This window comes from Cyprinodon variegatus, unplaced genomic scaffold, assembly GCF_000732505.1.
Source record: "Cyprinodon variegatus isolate N-32 unplaced genomic scaffold, C_variegatus-1.0 Scaffold109, whole genome shotgun sequence".
Classification (NCBI taxonomy): domain Eukaryota; kingdom Metazoa; phylum Chordata; class Actinopteri; order Cyprinodontiformes; family Cyprinodontidae; genus Cyprinodon; species Cyprinodon variegatus.
This window is the reverse complement of record NW_015150562.1, coordinates 249,859-268,845: the sequence shown is the minus strand read 5'-3', so window position 1 is coordinate 268,845 and position 18,987 is coordinate 249,859. Positions and strand designations below refer to the sequence as shown.

General features: G+C 37.8%; 2 protein-coding genes across 2 annotated transcripts in view; one reads left to right on the top strand and one right to left on the bottom strand.

Annotated features, from left to right (window-relative positions):
* Nucleotides 1-314: 314 nt before the first annotated feature.
* Nucleotides 315-1,804, bottom strand: LOC107084759 (protein HEXIM-like). The gene has a single exon (XM_015374757.1). The coding sequence runs from the start codon at nucleotides 1,481-1,483 to the stop codon at nucleotides 395-397; it is 1,089 nt and encodes a 362-aa protein (XP_015230243.1). The 5' UTR covers nucleotides 1,484-1,804; the 3' UTR covers nucleotides 315-394.
* Nucleotides 1,805-6,086: 4,282 nt separating this feature from the next.
* Nucleotides 6,087-18,987, top strand: part of LOC107084767 (1-phosphatidylinositol 4,5-bisphosphate phosphodiesterase delta-3-A-like) — a 29,812-nt gene continuing 16,911 nt past the window's right edge. The window contains exon 1 of the mRNA XM_015374767.1: nucleotides 6,087-6,409. Coding sequence (XP_015230253.1) covers nucleotides 6,313-6,409 — 97 coding nt within the window. The 5' untranslated portion in view covers nucleotides 6,087-6,312. The remainder of the gene's footprint in view (nucleotides 6,410-18,987) is intronic.

Below are 18,987 nucleotides of genomic sequence, written 5' to 3'. Positions count from 1 at the left end.
TAATGTGCTGCAATTTGTCACTGAATATCTGGAGAGGAAATGACATACAATGTTTTTGTCTTTAAACATGGAACAGTGTCAGTGGATACTCCCAGAAAGTTGAACATAAGAAAACAAATGTTTTTTTTTTTTTAGTTAAACACTCATATTTATAAAAAAAAAAAAAAAAAAAAAAAAAAAAAAAAAAATTTGAAATATTTACATTTCCACCATAATAAATGTTTAGGAATTAAACAGCCCAAATAGAACAGAAAGGTCAAATAGATGATTACAGAGAATTGATGACCGTTAAAAAAAAAAAAAAAACAAAAAAAAAAACAAAAACAAAAAAGCGAACAGTAGTCCAATATTTTTCCATTTATTTTTTTTACCTCTTTGAATGAATTTAGTCTTTTTACTTCGTGGTAAGTTGCCCACTCTCCTTAGTGGGCTGGCTCTGCAGGAGCAGCTCTGTGTTCTCGGCTCTCAGTCTCTCCAGCTCCAGCTCCATCTCCCGGAGCCGGACCTGAGAGTTCTCCCCCCCGGTCCCGGGCTCCACGGCGCGCCGCAGGCGGTTGTTCTCCTCCTCCAGGCGGGACATGCACTTCTCCAGCTCCAGGTACTCCTGCACCAACTCCTGCTTCGTCATGTTCTGCAGACTCTCTACGTGGTACATCTCATAGGTCTCGGAAAAGTCCCTCTGGAGATACTCCCCACCTGCGTTCCCGGGCCTCCCGATCCCATCGCTGCCTCCTCCTCCTCCGCTGCCGTCATCGTCTTCTTCCTCCTCATTGTCACAGAGCTCCTCCTCGCTCCCAGTGTCCTCCATGCGGCCGCCGACCCCACAGGGCCGCCTGAGCCCGCTCTCCGTATTGAGGTCGGGCTCCTCTCGGTCGTGCTCGTCCATCAGAAACTGGGTGGTGTTGTAGGGAGCGACCGGGAGCCCCTTGGCGAACATCTCCTCCCTCATCCTGGAAGCCCTGGCGGTTTCCCTCTCCTCCAGAGCCTTCTTCTCTTCCCAAGAAAGTTTGTTATAAGGCTTCCAGTGACGTTTCTTCTTAGAGGTCCTGCGCCGGTGCCTCTTTTTACCCAGCCGTGCTTCTAAGCCGGTGTCGGAGTCGATGAGCACATTCTCAACCCCCGCCCGGTTAAAAGCCTCCTGCAGGGGGCCGGGTCCTCCCTTTCTCTCTGGTCGATCGTGGTCACCATCGAGAAAAGCATCATTTTCGTGAGGCTTGCTTGCATTCGAGTAGTTGGAAAGTTCGTTTCCGGCTGCCGAAGCGGGACACACCTCCCTCCGTCCGCCTTTCATTCGCCATAACTTGTCTGTGTTGATATCCTCGCAGTTCCCCGCCCGGCGCTGATGCTTCTCTGCTCTCTGGCGCCCCCTTCCGCCGTTCTGTGGTCCTCCACGGTTGATGGCTGGGAGATGCTCCAAAGCGTCCCCGCTACTCTCACCTGACGGACTGTCTGAAGTTACTGTCTGCTCTCCTGGCTCTGTCATTCTGACGATTTCCTTCTTATTCGCTCCGCTTTAACACATCTTAGATTATTCTCGTGCCCAAAGAGGCAAGAATTCAAAGTTCGTTAAAAGATGAAAAAATTATGTTTTTTTAGAAAAAAAAAATAGTACTTCAAGAACGACTAAAAATGCGAAAATAAAGTTGAATTTCACGTCTGCATACAAACTTCCGAATAAGTCAACACTTGTTACTCCTCCAAGGATTTGTCAGAGCAACTGTCGCTAACTACCATTAACTGTTTCAGTGCTGTCAAAGGACACGTTCACTCTGAGACTGCGTTTCACCGTCACAACTGCGTCCAGTCTGCTACAGAAGAAGAGGGAGCCCGTGTTTATATAGCAGCTCCGCCGCTCTCTGTGCGCATGCCGCTGCTTGTGATGTGTAATGCATTCTGGGATATGCTGTTCTCATTACTGTAGAGCTCAGACGTAAAACATCCTTTATAAACTACATAGTCCACAAGTCTGCCATAAATGATTAGCTTTTCAACCAATCAGAGAGTACAACCATTGGCCCCAAAAATCCCACCCTCCATTTTTTTGATTGGCTCGCAGGGAAACTTTGCTGTTGCTAAGCTCAATCAATTTTCTGATTGGACGACTAATACTGTCACTCAAAAAAGCCCGAGGTAGACCTAAAAAAGCAGTCCCGGGCATTTTTATGGACACTACCATAAAGAAACGAAGGGGTAATAGGTGGATGTTTTGATTTCGGAGCTGGTTGTAATATTTTAAAACAATGTAAATGTTTGTCAAAAGTTAGCTGTTGTGTATTATACAATGGAATTTACTTGAAGCGGTTGTTTGCAATTCCAAAAACTAAATAGGACTTTCGGTAATAAAATGTAACTCACCTATATTTGAAAGAAAATAAAGCCACCCTTTCACAGAATCTAGTCCGTTTTCAGTGTTCGTGTTAAAATAATAATGAAATCTAAAGTAGTTACTAAATTATATTATGTCGAACGGATATTCGCATAAGAAATATGACTTGTGGGGGCTAGCTGTAGCATTCAAAGACTTCGTTTTAGTATTACGTGTTGTGCGGATTGATACGTCGTATAGCAGAAGCTTTGGGGGTGAACACAGTAACCAGCGTAAACAAACGGCATTTATTGTGAAGCCGCCGCTACGGTTACACTTCCGAACCCCTCGTTGTCAAAGGGTGGGTCAGGCGATCTCACACCTGTTTAATAACGCTGCTACCATTGACGAAGTGGTGTCTATCTGTTTATTCTCGGCAGCCCCAAATGTGCAGTGTTTTACACCGTTGCCTTAAATTTTAAAAGCTAAGGATATGTTGGCTAACGTTAGCTCTTAACGTTAGTTAGCGAACGGAGAGCTCCGTGATGTCGCTCGTGTATTTAAAACACTGCATCCTTTCCAACAATTGTGAAATCACTTTAACCATTAAAATCTAACCTGAAATGTGGACATGAGAGTCAAAAGTTAATGATAGCGACATAAAAGAATAAACGTTGTGGATAAAGCTAGGCTAGCTAAAGCTAACTAGCTCGCTCTATAGCGTTTAGTCATGATTCCATATAATAAAAAGAAGTGAGTTTTCACTGTCATGTCAATTGTATGCTGTATTAAATGAACAGATATGTATTAAAATGCAAATAAAACGGTAAGAACGATTTTTACTCTTAAGCTGACTAGGCCAACGTGTTTTCGTTGGTCCCGTTTATGTCCTGGACGAAAACAGTTCCCTTCCCAGTTCTTCATTGTTGCTTTATCTTAGCTTATAAAATGCACGCCCTTTTACGTCTTTTTACAGCTGTAACAACTACAGGCTCTGATATAATATAAGCGAACTTAGAATGTCTTGTCTATATTAAATCTGTTACCCACTACCTCGCTAACTACCATCGCTTCAGGAAGTAGTCGGTGCCTGATCTTTCTTTAGTTCTCCGATAGTTAACAAGCTTTAACATGACCTTTTTGCTTTCATTTCTCCGTTTACATTTTAAAATAGCCTTTCTTGGCTTTTTCAAAAAACAGATATTAGAAATGAATGTTTGTGAGTATAGCTGAAATGCACTGGATTATTGTTTATGTTCAACTGTTTCAATTTGTTTCACATAAACATCATTTTATGTGTGCAATATAAACTATTGAGGTTTAAACACTGTGTTCACCTTCGGCTATGAATTTTTAGCTGTCATGTTTGTATATTGGTATAGTTTCCTCACATATACTGCTAAATATTCTTTATTTTATAAAAAAAAAAAAAAAAAGGATAAATTGGTAATGTGGTGTGCAAGATTTTACAGGGAGTTGCTGGGAGGTCCTGGTTTCCCCAAAACCCTCCCTGTAAACAGCAGGAATCTAATGGCTCCCAAACAACACAGGCCAACTACTTCTACTAATAGAAGCAGGCCTAGTTTCACCCCTGGTGAATAAGCAAGCTGAACTGTGAATTCTTTGAGAAAGAGGTGGTGCTCTGCTGTGAACGTGAAACCCCTGACGACTGTGAAGACCAGGGAAACCATTCCAGAGCTGCAAGCATATTCCTCAAATCAAGAAGCAGCAGCTACACAACCCAAGCTGCTCCTGCATAGATCACAGCCTCCGAGGATTAGCAGACATGAATTAATCTCTCACTCAGTCTAACCTGGTTATTGCTGCTGTTGAGAGGAGGAGAAAGATACAAACACTTATGATGCAGAACATATGGGTAGGATGCATTAAAACCATGAACTGTAGATAGAGTGTATGCAAAACCCAGAAATTGATCCAAAGGCTGCATCAAGTGACCAGGTCAGAGAAACAGATTAGCCTCAAACAGTTAAAGTCCAGCTCTCCAAAACATTTTCTTATATCTCCTATTGATAATAATCCTTTTTCCAGTTTTCCCAGCTCTTTTGTCCTCTGTTACCTTATGCTTCTTATTAGTTAATGAGTGCTCATATTTATATATAAAAAAATGTTTTTCTACTTAAAATGACAACACTGTAAACATGTATGTATTTAACGCTTTTTATATGTGAAAATATAATTTTGAGAATTTTTTAAAGTTGTGTAGGCATTATAACTCGCCAACAGATGGCGCTTCTGTCTCATTCACTGCTAAATTAAAGCGGCTTTAGCGTGCATAACTTTTTTTGACAAGGATTTTCAAAATAAAAGCCAAGGTATTTGAACTAGATTAATGCAAAATGAAACCATGCATTATAGTCTTAGACAACTGAGTAATGAAAAGGGAATCCTGTTGGTGTTTCATCAAAGATCCGAACGATGCACTCCAAAATAAAATTCCATTTTTGCCATAAATCCCAGAAAACGCAATGTGTTGTTTTGCAAATGCTTGACCAGCCATAATATAAATAAACAAATATCCAAAATAAAAGCCTTACTTTTTAAAGCAGGGGTTACTGCTAAATCATATTCCACATTACTATTGGAAATGCAATAAAACGGGACTATATTGGCCTTCAGAATAAAGGTTACAAGTTATCTTTGAAATTCCTGTTCTTATGTGGGCTGTAGAGTTAAGGAAATTAGTTTAATTTGACATGTATTTTAAGAGAAAAATATTAAGTGTTTGGCAATTTTCTTGAATGTTAATATTTCAAATCAGTCACATTTTTCAGTGTAAATTGCACTATTAAAATGAAATTTAGATAATCTGACTTTGTTTTTAGTCATACAGTGGTGACTTTGCTATTTTATATTATCCTGCTGCAAAGCCCAAGTGGAAAGCAATACTTTTCCCTTCATTATTTTCTAAGGAAAAAAAAGAGAGATATCCCGCTTTTATCATAAATTCAGTTAAAAAATACTAAATTTGTCCCTAATGGAAATTAAATCATAATACCAAATATTAATTTTTGAAAACGCAAAGCTCTCCCAGACCATTGCACTGCCACCACCGTGTTTTATTGACATTACTTTTCCTAAACGTCTTGGGGATCATAAAACAAAATTTTATTTTTTATTGTTTTGGGATGTAAGAACGGTAATTATGTTTGTTTTGGTCAGCTATGTTTCTGGCCTTTGACTCTCCTTCCCCCCAGTCTCTCTTTCTTATGATGGATCATGAACTCTGACCTTTTAACTCAAGTGAGACATAGCAGAGCTTGATATGTTCGGGATTTTATCATTAAAAAAAAAAAACTTTTTCAGAAAACATGGGGATGAGGGGAAGGGCAAAGACTTTTCCACAGCTCTCCAAATTTAGAGAATATGATTTAAATATGTGCTTCAATGTTATTTGTAGAGGCGAACTAAAGCAAAATATGATCTTATTCAACTTCATCTGTGTTTCAGCCTATCAGCTCTACCTATTAAATTCTGTGGGCGGGGCTTCACTAATATATTAAATATGATTGGCCTGCAGAATTCTTACACGCGATTTGACAGTTTGTATATATACTTTTTGAACAAAAGTAAAACATTCTTCTACATTAAATATTCAATTTAACATTATTGACAGTAATGGTAGAAAAAATTCTCTTTGACCTCTGTGCCTTTGGCTTTACAAAAAATCCCAATGATTGTCCGGCTCTGATTTATCCGGGTTCCTGTTTGTTGGCGCAACAGAAGGAGGAGGCGCACGAACCAAACTGCGCGTCTACGCCTGCTTTGGGAATCTTGTTACGCCCAGGCATGGAGATCACCCACAGGGGAGGGACTCTTCACACATGTGGAAAGAGGAATAAATGTTGCTCACAGCTGTCTGCTTCACAGCTCAGGGTCTCTCTGGACAGCTTCAAGACACCTGCGTCCTCATACCCGGAGTCAAGACGCGCGTAAAAGGAAATCCGGATAGCCTAAAGCTGTAACTAAAGTTTCTTAAAGTTTTCTAAATGTCAGGCAGCGGCTATAAGTCAGCGGCCCCCGCTCCGAGGAGGGAACAGAGGGGGAAAGCGGGTGAGAGGCTGAAGGATCCCATTAGGAGGCTCGGTAAGGAAATCTCGGTTCTGTCATTAAAAAGGTTAAAGGCGGAACGGAAGTGCGCCTGGGCTGCTCCTGCCTCAGTGTAAACATTGCTGATGTTTATTCTGATTTCACACATTATATGAAACATAAAATATGTTTTTACCTCCTGATCCCTGCTTAGAAAACTTTTTCTTTTTTCTGAGCTGCGCCTCTTCTGCTTGTTTTCACAACAAATCACCTGCAGTTCAGCCGCAACTGCTGAAAACAGCGCAGCAGATCTGCTGTGTAATATATGACGCATCTAATAGAGATGTAAAAGAGTGTTTGTGGGGACGAATATGAATCAGACTCCAGAAAAGAAAAAAAACTGCTTACTAAGAGCTACACCTTTCCTTTAAATAGATCCCTGCCGAGCAGCCACCTGTCAGAATCTCTGATAAAACTCAAGATGACTGGAAGTGTGATCAACGCTGTAGCTCTCTGTTCAGTTTGCCCCACTTATCACACACAACCTGAAGTTTCCTTCTTAATTTGGCGGATTTGCTGCAAAAACAAAACAACTTTCTCTCAGTTAATCATGATATAATTGAAAAGGTCTTTTAATTCACTAAATAAAGTAAAACTAATCTATCTCAGTATGTTATTAAGTACAATTATTATTTATTTCTGTCACTTTAATGGATTAGGGTCTTCAGCTGATTGAATCCCAAACTCAATGATGCAGAAATTGAAATATTGCATAAGACCTTTAAGGATTGACTTGTGTAATATATAAATGTTAGGTTATTGCTTAACACAATTATGGAAACTCCTTATAAACAGCACAGGCCGACCTCCATGCCAGTTGCATATCATGTATATGGTTTGGTTTTTGAACTGTTGATATGAGATTATTTATCAACGTTGTTTTGATTTATGAAGATGCAGCTGTATATGAACAATCACGCAGAAATCTGCTGGAATGGATCCAGAAACCTATTAAATCCAGTCCTTAAAGCTTCCGAGCATAGCCTCCCTCTCTGCCACTTGTTAAGGCGTCACTGACGTCTCAGTCGTGTAACTCTAGCACTCTGCTGAAGTATATAATCTGTAACTGCCAAGGCTATATTTGAATCTGCTACTAATATAATTTGTATTGAAGGAGGTGAGATCACCGGCCTCCCACCCACCTGACTCCTTCCCAGCCATCCTGTGTCGCTCAGTTCCCTTGGCCTTCCCTAACTCTCTTTATTTATTTTTGAGGTCAAGATTTAATGGTTCAGGGTTTCATTCTGTTGACCTAGACAGAAACAGATGACACATATTTTAGGTTATTGGGTGATTTTGTTTCAGAGTTTCAGGAAGTAAACAGCCTGGCCGGGTCATAAACCTCAGTACTGTCTTTAGTGCAGCCGAACGGTGCTTTTTGAGCTTTGTTTTGCCATGTTGTTTCTTTTTTTTAATACTCAAAGGATTTTTTTTTTATCTGACAAAGATTTAACAGAAATTTCTGACAGATGTAAGTACTTTATTCAGGTACAAGTGATTAACGGGTGGAGTTTACAGGAACAAAAGTAATCTGTGTAAATTTTTCCTGAGGGAAAACGCAACCTCAAGGCTCAAATATTGGAAGAAAAAGCTTCAGAAACAACAATTAACCTGTAAACCTTAAATTTATAGATACATGTTTTTTTTATTTGTTTGTATGAACATTTTTACATACTTATACCTCCAATGTTTTATTTTCTTAAGGAGGTTTTTGAATCTAAATCACCAAAAAGCTCCACTTTCTGTTCCTCTTCAGAACAACTTGACAGGATAAAAAAAACAAAAAAAAACTTCCAGGGCTTTGTAAGAGGCAGTTTCCCAGTGAAACACAAACACGTTACTTTAGCCAGCAGTCAGGACTTGATTCATTAGCTTTATAACTTTAGATCATATTTAAAAAAAAAAAAAAAAACTTCAAAGACTTGTGACTTGACCTGGACTGTTACACAAATTACTTAGGACTAGAATTGGACTTAAACTTAACTCGGAAATATGAATATTTTAAGAATTTACTCATCCTGTAATAACAAGGATAATCTCTCTGGCTTTCTACATTCTTCTTACTGTATGTGTTGGAGGTAAAAGCACAGCCAACCAAATTAACCACATTTAAGAAATAATACAAGTATCCTTCCAATAGTGCTGTCATTTTTGTGATAAACAACAAAGTAGTCAAAGAAAACCTAAGATGCAATATGCAAAAAATGCAAGAGACAAAAATGAAAAAGCATTCAACTATGAATGACGTTTGAAGTTTCAAAAAACATGGGATTAATAAAGATCTAGATCACTAGATGGGTTATTTTTCATTTGCTTACTGACTTTAGATAACTTATTATTATGAACTCTTAAGTTGAGCTGGTTTCACCATCTATTTAGATAAAAACATGGGCTCATATTTAAATTTAACATATTATTCACCATAAAAAAAATCAAAAAATCAAAAGGACTTTAGAATTGGTTACCTGTCCTGACTTCTGCCCAACCCTGACATGACCATAATGATTGAAGACGATTTTGAGACTTCCTAAACAATGGTTAGGTCCCAGCTCTGAGTAAAGCTATAATCACCACGATGCATCCAAAGCCGACATGGAAATGGTCTAACTCCAGTCTATTACCGGTATTCATTTGTGGCTCTTTGAGCAGCTGTGGATTGTTAAAACAAGTGGATGGCAACAGGCTTGATTTCTGAAGAGATTTTAGATGATGAAGGCAATCAAACATTGACTTGAGTTTGATATGGATACAGAAAGAAAAACTCACTTGATGACAGCAAAGAAAAGCTGAAATAAATGAAGCATCATCTGTTTTCGGTAATAATCTCTCTTTTAATCAAGTAATCATCCAAATTACTTGCGAATTGTTTCAGAAGCAGCAGTGGACACTTACCATGACACTTCCACCTCCATGCCTAGCTGTTCTTCTGATAACGCTGGGATCTTTTTTTTTTTTCAGTTAAAATTTGTTAGAAAGATGGCTCTTATCTATTCCTTTTGTCTGCTGCTCATCATCGGCTAATTAAAAGTATTTGGAGCATTTTTTTAAAGTCCTTCTAGAAGGCACTGCTTTCACCATTGATTTTAAAGCGCTTCGGAAATGTGATTTTAGACTTTATTAACAGCAGGATTCTCTAAATGTCTTCACACATTTTTAACACATGAGCTGATATTTGCAGTTCTCATTTAATGGAGAAAAACCTGATTTATTTATTTCCATGTTTTTTAAAATATATATATATATATATATATATTGGGCTTATGTATTTACCCATAAAGTGTCTCTGATTTGTTTAATTGAAATTATCTCCTTTTCATCTAATTCGTCATCAGCTGTCATAATAACACCAACCATTACGTTTATTGACTATTTTTTTTTCTTAATTTTGTTTGAAAGTTTTATTTGGAATCCGAACTCTTTATTTGATCATGTTTTCAGCAAATCTTTTGCTGACGACTGGGAGTGGAGGGAACGTCCCTGCCCGCCATCTGTTTCTTAAAGGACAACATAGAGAAGCTTTTAATTGGGTCAGCAGCAGCTGCAGAACACCCTAAACTGTTTGTGCCTTATAAGTGGCACAGAATCTGCACTAGCTGGCTCTCATGACATTTGTTGTGCTGAGAGAAACGTGAGCCTTTTACTCAGGAGCTGCTGGAGAGAAATTATGGGAAGGGACCAGGCCAGCTGACAGTCCTGGCTAGGCCTGGGCCAAATAAGCCCCTACATGTGGCATTCCTATTTTTTGTGTAGAACCAAAGTGTTGATCACTGTTAAAATGATGCATAATGATTATGATGGATATGAAGTAAAAATTAATTAATAAATTACATGGAAAATATGAATTAGTTATTTGTATTTTTTTTTATATGTATATAATTTGAAGTATGCATCTTAAGTTGTAAAGAAATGTTAAAATTTACAAAGATAAATCTTTTAATTTTTTAATATATCGAGTATGTGGCACTTCTGGCTTTCCATACATGCTCCAGTCACATTTGATCCTTATTGTAGACTTCTGCTTGTGTAGCACATTTAGATTTGAGCACAAAATATTATGTTCAGCTTCACAGCTGAGGCTGTGCTGCAGGATTATTTATTTATTCACCTCCACTGCTTCACCTGCCTCATACTGGTGCACATTCCACATTGTCACGTCAGTCAAATTATTAACAGAGCAGCCTCTTATTAATATTCTGATTTCATCTAGCAAAGATAAACAACAGATCAGCCCTGACAGAAATTGATGTGGGTTTTATTTGCGCCATCAGAGTACTAATAAAACTCTGACAGCCAGCACAGAAAGCGGGCTTTCTGCAAGTGAGAGCAATCAGAAGTTAAGCTGCTATCTGCAACATGAGGCGTGTTCCTCAGGTGAGGATCTCTGTACTGTTTCTCTATAAAAGTAATGGAGCCGCTGCCTGATCAGGGGGAGAGGGAATAATTCAGGCTCTGCATTTTTTATTGCTTTACCTGCAGCTCAGTGAGTCTTTTGTATTTTACTGGAGCAGCTTGATAAAGTTTTAAGAGGCCTCGTCAGTAGCTAAACTATTTTGAAGGAATGGAAATGGAATGGAAGGAATTTTCTGCTATTTTTATATTCCAATTTCCCATTGCAGTGTTACGATGGAAAATTGGAAGAAAATAATAATAGAAAAAGATTTTTTATCTAACTTAAATATCGAGCCTATGGAAAGTGTTTCTCTAAATTTTTGGTGAAAACCTTTTTGTCCGTGTGCCATAGTTGTAATGGACTGGTTCTTCCCCCAGCATCCCCCTATAAATCTATTGATAGTTTTATAAATAAACCTAACATTTAGTATTTTTGATTTCCTATCTCACTAATGTCTTGAGAGATTCCTCTACTCTTTATGATTCCATCCATCTCCTTATGCTTAGTCTGGGTTGGGTTGCGGGGAAACAAGCGCAGTAGGGAGGCCTTCCCTCCTTCCAGCCATATGAGGCAGCTTCTCTGAGGGAATCCGAGGCGTTCTCTGGCTAACTGAGTCTCTCCAGCATATTCTGGGTCTTCCTTTGGGTCTGTTCCTGGTGGGACGTGACCAGAACACCTCACACCTTCCTTCCTTCCTTCCTCCCTTCCGTCTTTTCTTTCTTTGGGTCTGTTCCTGGTGGGACGTGACCAGAACACCTCACAAGGTTCCTCCTGACCAGATGCGGCCTGATGAAACCAACAGAACCAGCTCATCAGCAAAAAGTAGAGAGACAATTCTGAGGCCACCAAAACAGACCCCCCCCAGCACCTTCGCTGTATCAATGTTACAGACCCGATCCTTAGCTTACAATAATTAAAGCCGCTATATTTAGCTCTTAAGAATACTTCAATCATTAATTTTTGCCTGTTTATTATAAGTTTGCAATACACTACAGCTTTAAGAGCCCTGCTGACTCCAAGAACCCACTTGTTACTATCAGTTAATCATTTACATTTATACCTCATCATTGGATTCTGATGTTGAACTTGGAGCACATCTGCCTTACTTAAATGATATGCTCTCTTCAGTTTCCCATTTAAAAAACAAAAATAAAGAGAAGCTTTATCTAATAGATTAGATGGGTGCTGTAACTGTGGCTTATTTAACACCAATAAGGGGATGAGGGAAATGGTAAATAGTGTTTTTTTTAAATCCAACATATTTATGGATGGATGGATAGATGGATGGTATTGTTCTATTTTGTCTTTTATTAGAAGTTGGTGGTCCATTATTTTCCAACAGATTCCTGAAATGAATCAAAGCAGACAACTAGCACATTTTCCTTCATTAAATTATAGTTCACAAATAACTTTTTTGATCTAAATAAAAAGAAAACTCAGATAAAGGTTGTTGGATTAATGCTTTGATACATTAAAATGAATGAGCATGTTGATAGTATTGCGTTGGCTTCCTAACAATGGCCTCCATCAAAGTTCCCACAGGGATAGTTTTTCCTCTTTAGTAATGGAGCCCTTCCTAGAAAGAAAATGTAAATGAAGGGAACCTGGATTTAACCAATCATTTATGGGTGAAAACATGTGCCATCAGGAACTGAATTTGAATATCAGTACCTGGATTTGAACTGCACAGAGGGAATATGTATTGGTTTAAAAGTACATTTGACTTAATCAAAACTGATTTAATAATTAGCAACTGAATAATAAGTGGTTTTACTAATTCAAATTAATTTGCTTTGAGGCTGTATTTTTATTGTTTTGAAATATTAGTGGCAGCTGCACAGTGGCGTGATGGGTAGCACTATTGCTTTGCAGCAAGAAGGTTCCGGGTTCTTTTCCTGGCCCGGGGTCTTTCTCCCTGAGCATGTGTGGGTTCTCTCCGGGTACTCCTCCCACAGTACAAAAACATGACTGTTAGGTTAATTGGCTTCTCTAAATTCTCCTTAGGTGTGAGTGTGTGTGAATGGTTGTTTGTCCTGTTTGTCACCGTTCCCCTGCGATAGTCTGGCGACCTGTCCAGGGTTTTTCCCTTCTTTCGCCTATTGACAGCTGGAGATAGGCACCAGGAACCCTCTCAACCCTAGCTGGAATAAGCGTGGTGAAAATGAATGGATGGCTGAAAATTAATCTTGACTTATTTCGATTCCAGTTCTAGAATTTGTTTTTTTTTTTTCTTGGCAAACACCCAGGTCCTCAAGATAGACCAAAGTAATCGAATGCAGATTTACAGTCTAAGTATTATGAAGTTATTCCACTGCATTAAATCTTGGAGAAGTCATTATGTGAAATGCAGAAAAACTCTCAGGTTACTTTTACATTTATTATGTGCATAAAAAGCATCAGGTAAAAAAAAAAAAAGGTTAATCAGCTTTCCCCTTATGGCTTCACCTTGCAGGAGCCTGTGGCAAACTCACTCCCGATGTTAGGCTTAAGTTGAATCCATAGATAAATGTTACTAGATAGGGCAACCCCTGTTCACCTGTTTAGACATTGACAGGAAGTGACATGTGTTTGCCTGTCACTCCTTCTGTATGTCATGAATTTCATCAAACCTCAGTTTTTCCTAGCTATTTCACATAATTTGAATCTGTGTTCAATTATTCTGGTCTTTGAGGTACTGGGACTGAAGCTAAGTCTAAATGCTATCAAATAAAACTTTAATTGCAATTGAATAAAATTATTAAAGTTTTAAAGCAAATATGATATGTTGCAAATCAGTTTTTATTCAGAATTAATCCAGGTTCAATGTAGTAAAATATATTTTCAGACAAATGCATTTAATTTAGAATTTTGCATGCAGTGCTGTTTCTAATGGACCAGATTTCTGCCCATAGTCACACCTCAAGTAAAACCAGTAAAGGCTGATTTGTGCATCTCTAATTTCTAGGTGTCTAGTTTTTCTGTTTGTATTGTAGAACCATAAAACTCATGCATTCAGGTTGCAGGACATGACAAATGCCACATTAGAAATTTGTGAATTCCTGCATTTTCTTATTTTAGCATAAGTCATCTGATTTAATCACCTTCTAAATAAATCATACAAGGTGAATATTCATTACTGCATTTTGCAGTTTAAATGTATTTCTTCATCCTCATGTGTTTTGATTAAGCCCCTTCATTGTCTGACTACAGCCCTACTGCCTGAGGTGCTCTTTGAGAGCCATCACTAGCTTATATAGAGCAAAGGTGAAAATGAGGATCGTGTTCTTCTGGTTTTTCATTGCTGGTGGAACAGAGTTGCTGATAGTGACTTTGAATTGAAGCTTAGAATTAAGTCTAAATTATTTAATCTCTCAGATTTAGTGGGATTATTAACCAGTCTGCAGGAAATTGATAAACTGATAAGATGAATTCTTGAAAAACGTTCTCCGGTGAAACAATTGTTAGAAAACACTATTCAACACTGAAGTTTGGTCCTTCACTCGACTTATACATTTGGCAGCTTTAGAGGAATAAATGGTGTTCAAGGATGAATGAGCAATGTGTTCACAATATGTGTTTGTGGGCTTTTATTTATTTTTTCCCAAAGGTGTACACATCTGATGTTAAAACTCTAGTTTTATAGAATAATTATCTTGATGCCAAATAGGGCCCAAAAGATTTTGCTTTCACAAGTGGAGCAGTACGGCAATCGCCCTAGTGTTCCGCTTGATTTATGCATATAAATAGCTTTATTATAATTCATGCAGGGAGTATTACAGATTATATGGACACTGCAATGTAAGTAGAACAGGAAAGGAAAAAACAGAAAAAAGGGGAAAAGATGAAAGAAAGAGGAGATAAAAGGGAGATAACCATAAATTATCTTCAGTCTGCTTTATCACCTGGAAAGAGATGTAAAAATAACAGCACAACCAACAGATATAGTATAAAAGATAACAATAAATGAACTCCTTGATACTATCGCTGAAGTATAAGATGTATATTTAATCTGACATGTATACTGTGTTAGCTGAACATAAGAATATGGGTTTTCTGTATGGAAGTAAAACTCTAGTTTTTATGATGTAAAAAAATCTAATCATAGTAAATCTGAGTGAAAATGTTCTTATGATAACAGAAACTCGAAAATGTTTTGTCCCACTCAACTAAAAAACAACCAATTTGTTAGAGGAAATGGGATCGTCTACTTATAGCATTGTTTTAAATGCTTGGGTTTCTGTTTACATGAAAAAAAAAATTATAACAACACTGTATATTTTGCAGGGTTAAACTAACACTTTAAGAGTGCATTTCGTAAAAATTCAAAAAATATCCACTGGACTTGGTTTTCAAGATTTGAAGACGTTTCGCCACCTCTCCAGGAAGCTTTCTCAATTCAAATGTATGGATCAGATATTCAAATGTAATATCTGATCAGATATTACAGGCTAACGATGGAACTAAACGACCCATTCATCGGTTACCATTGCATGTTTCCAAGCAATACAAGGCCTTGTCCATATAAGACTCAAACTCACTGCGGATCCAGACATTTGAATTGAGAAAGCTTCCTGGAGAGGTGGCGAAACGTCTTCAAATCTTGAAAACCAAGTCCAGTGGATATTTTTTGAATTTTTACGGAATGACTATGACCTGGATGACTGAGAACCTTCATTAGCATAAGAGTGCATTTGTTTCCACTCGGAATTAGTGTTTAATTAAAACTCTACGTAGGGTAGCTACATTTTACTCCAGTTGTTGTAATAATTTTAAAAGACTCAATGTACTGAGACACTGCATATTTAACACTGTGGGATTTACTGTGAGTCTGAGTTGTTCCAAAAGGGTTTTATATTAAAATGAGGAGAAAATCTTACTTCAGAATAGTTTCATGAGAATAGGTCAACTTTTCCAATACTCTAACCGGAGAGAAAATCTGCAGGGTCAATAAGGAGAGCTGTAGATAACAGATGTCCTGATAACCATGGGGATTTGGAAAAGTTTGCAAGCTGCACAGGGATGATATTGTTGATTTAGACATGAGGTGTTGAAGACTGAAAGAGAAACATAAAGGTATCCTGACTTATCCAAACAGTTATTCCATCTGTTTTCATTTGTTTCAATTTTTATTCCTCTTTGCAAATTGGTATTTTGGCATTATTGATCAAACATGTATATCCATTTATTCCATTATGAGTGGAATATAGAATGTATTTAATGGGGGGAAAAGTTAGGGTGGTTAGAGCTGCTTGGTGAGATCGCTGACCTGCATTTAATCAGGTCCGCATGGTGGGAACAGCTTGGAAAAACATGCTTGTTAGGCATGGAGCTCTGGTAGGGGGATTTCTTTGTCTTCAAGCTGGATGGGGTGAGCAGAGTGCAAGGAGGGGAGGTTCTGTGTACACTAGCTCTCAGGGCCCCTACCATGTTATCCTCTGGAGCTGAGCGCACAAAGACCACAGTTAAAAGAGAGGAACAATGTCACATGAGAGTGGAAAGTCCTTACAGTTAGCCTAGAAGAAGCAAAACCCTGAAAACAATTTTGTATTCAAGTAATTTGGGCTGCAAAGGTTATTTGAGATATCTCTCTTTCCCAACAGCAGAGAATAATGGAAGGCTGGACACATTGAAGGGACAGATCATATTTCTTTCTTAAACAAGGTTATTTAAGGAACCTATATGCAGTGAGCATGTTACCTAAAGTGGAACAACATAGGTAGGGCTTCTCTTTGGTTGGGGTAGATCAGATATCAAAGGAAATGTTCACAAATTGTTGTTAAGATGATCCAAACCTACTAACGTTAGGGCTGAAACAATGAATCTGATTAATCGTGATTATTTCCATAATCATCAATTTAGTTATCGATTAATCATTAACTGGAGTACAGACTCTAAAACATGCCTTTAGCTGACAGAGCAACCCACTATGAACAGTAATTATACCAAAATTGTAAAAACAAAAAACAATAGATAAATATTTTGCATTTAAAACAATAAAATGTTTTTGTCTGTCAATACTCTTTAAATAATCTTTAGAGAACCTTTGGCTATCCGATTATTAATAGTTTAATCCATTTGCAAAATAATCCTTAGTTGCAGCCCTAAATGGAATCAACCTTTTGGTAACTTCTGGTAAATTAAACTAATCCACAGCAGTAGGACAGCAACTTTTACTTTTAAATTGGTCAACAGTTATTTTTCTTGCTACTGTTGAATGAAATAAAGTGCTATAAATGATAACTGAGACTTTGTGTTACAATCTGTGGTTAAACATATTGTGTAATTCTCACAGTGACACACAAACATAAAGGGGTCAAAGTAAGATTAAAATGTTACATGACAGGCATTTGTGATATCTGATGGGCGTCTATTATTCCATGAGGAGCAGTTATTACTCACTGCATAATATGATAAGAGGGTTTAAGGGCCAATAAAACAATATAAAACCACATTGTTAAATAATATTGTATGTATTGACTGTCATCTTTTGTAAATTTACACAAGTTACAAGCTTTGGAAATATAGTAAACTGAACATTTGTAACTACAAGCATAAAAAAATAAACCTGTTGAATAAATAATGACTTCAGCCTTTATAATCAGAGGTAATGACCTTAGAAAAGTGAATAGCACTTTGTGGTGCAGATTAGGTTGCACCAAAAAAATCAAATGGTTTTAGTTTTAATCTCATTGATGTTGTTAAAGACATGGAATATTCTCTGGACCCCATTTAACTATCTGCACAACAATCAACTCATCTTGCTTGCAAAAACTCTAAAGAGGCAGAATAACAGCACAGGAATCAAGGAGTTTAGGACCAGCATTGTATGATCACTAGTAACATATTTTAAAAAAAAAACACACAAACAAAAATCCTTATTTGAAGGAAATCTTTGTTTAAAAAAATGGTCAGAATACTAAAACACCTCTAGAAATGATATAAGTAGCAAATAGAGCTAGCTCTTTCTCATGATATTCTCTATAAACCTGATTTTTTTTTATTTACTATTTGTGCAAAAATATCCTTCTATGAACAAAATATATGACCTTCCATCTTTGTTCCTTGGAAAGAGTTGAGCTGTGCTATTATAATGTTAATTAGGTTTGAAGTTACAATAAACCCTGTCTGGATTTTGGGACTCGCATTAAAAACAAACATTTCATTGACGTCCTTTCTGAAAACCCTTGTTTTTAAATCAACATCTGAATGCATATAGAGATAAGGTCTGCTACTTTGAAGATAATATCCTGGTTTATGCTCTGCAAGGTCAAATTACATCATCTTAGCTTCCACACCCAGCTTCTGCAAAACAGATTTTTCTGCAGTAAAATTTTAACCACATGGATGGCTCCTCACAGAAATGCATGATGGACTAGCGACAGCTCCTACTGGTGAGGGTTTGCAAATATAGACCTCTTTTCAAAACGATCACATAACAACGCAAACAACAGCATGAACAGCTCCTTGATTTCTGTCACTCTCAGATGACAAAAAGAGGCATTCAAAATGTTGGAAGCAACTGTGTTTTCCACTTCTACATGTGGCGTGGTGTTATAGCTGTCTGTGCCCTACACTTCCCCTAGCGTTGGCGTTCGGAGCGTCTCCTTTCCACACAGGATGTAGATGCATCAAGCATTAACCAAACTAAACAGGCCCCAAGATGGTAGAAAGCAGAAAGAGAAACTTTGTGTAGGATGGAGAGACTTCATGTTACACAATTTGAAACGAATAAGACTAATGCTTAAGACATGATTAGAACATAAAATGTAACCTTAGAGTAAAAGAGAAAAGGGGAGTGTTGGCCTGGTGGTTAGAGCAGTGCGCTTGTGCTCTGAGAGGGTTGCAAATACCCGGTCGATCCTTAACTCCACACTGCTCCCTGGGCGCCGCACAATGGCAGCCCACTGCTCACCAAGGGGGAGTTAAATGTAGAGGTACATTTCTCCAATTTGAAATCAATAAAGTTGAATTATTATTAAAAGCTGCTAAAACAGCCACCAGGTCTTTCTGATAACTTTTTCGGCCCTGTGGGAGGATTTTGCCCACAAACACACAATTCAGCCACATTTAAGCGTTCTGTAGATTGATGATCGAACCACATCTTCTCTAATTTATTTAAGTCTGGTTCTGACTAGGTCACTCCAGAAACTTTAAAGCTTTAGAGCTCTTTGCTAGTATTAGAAATAAATAAATAAATATAAATATA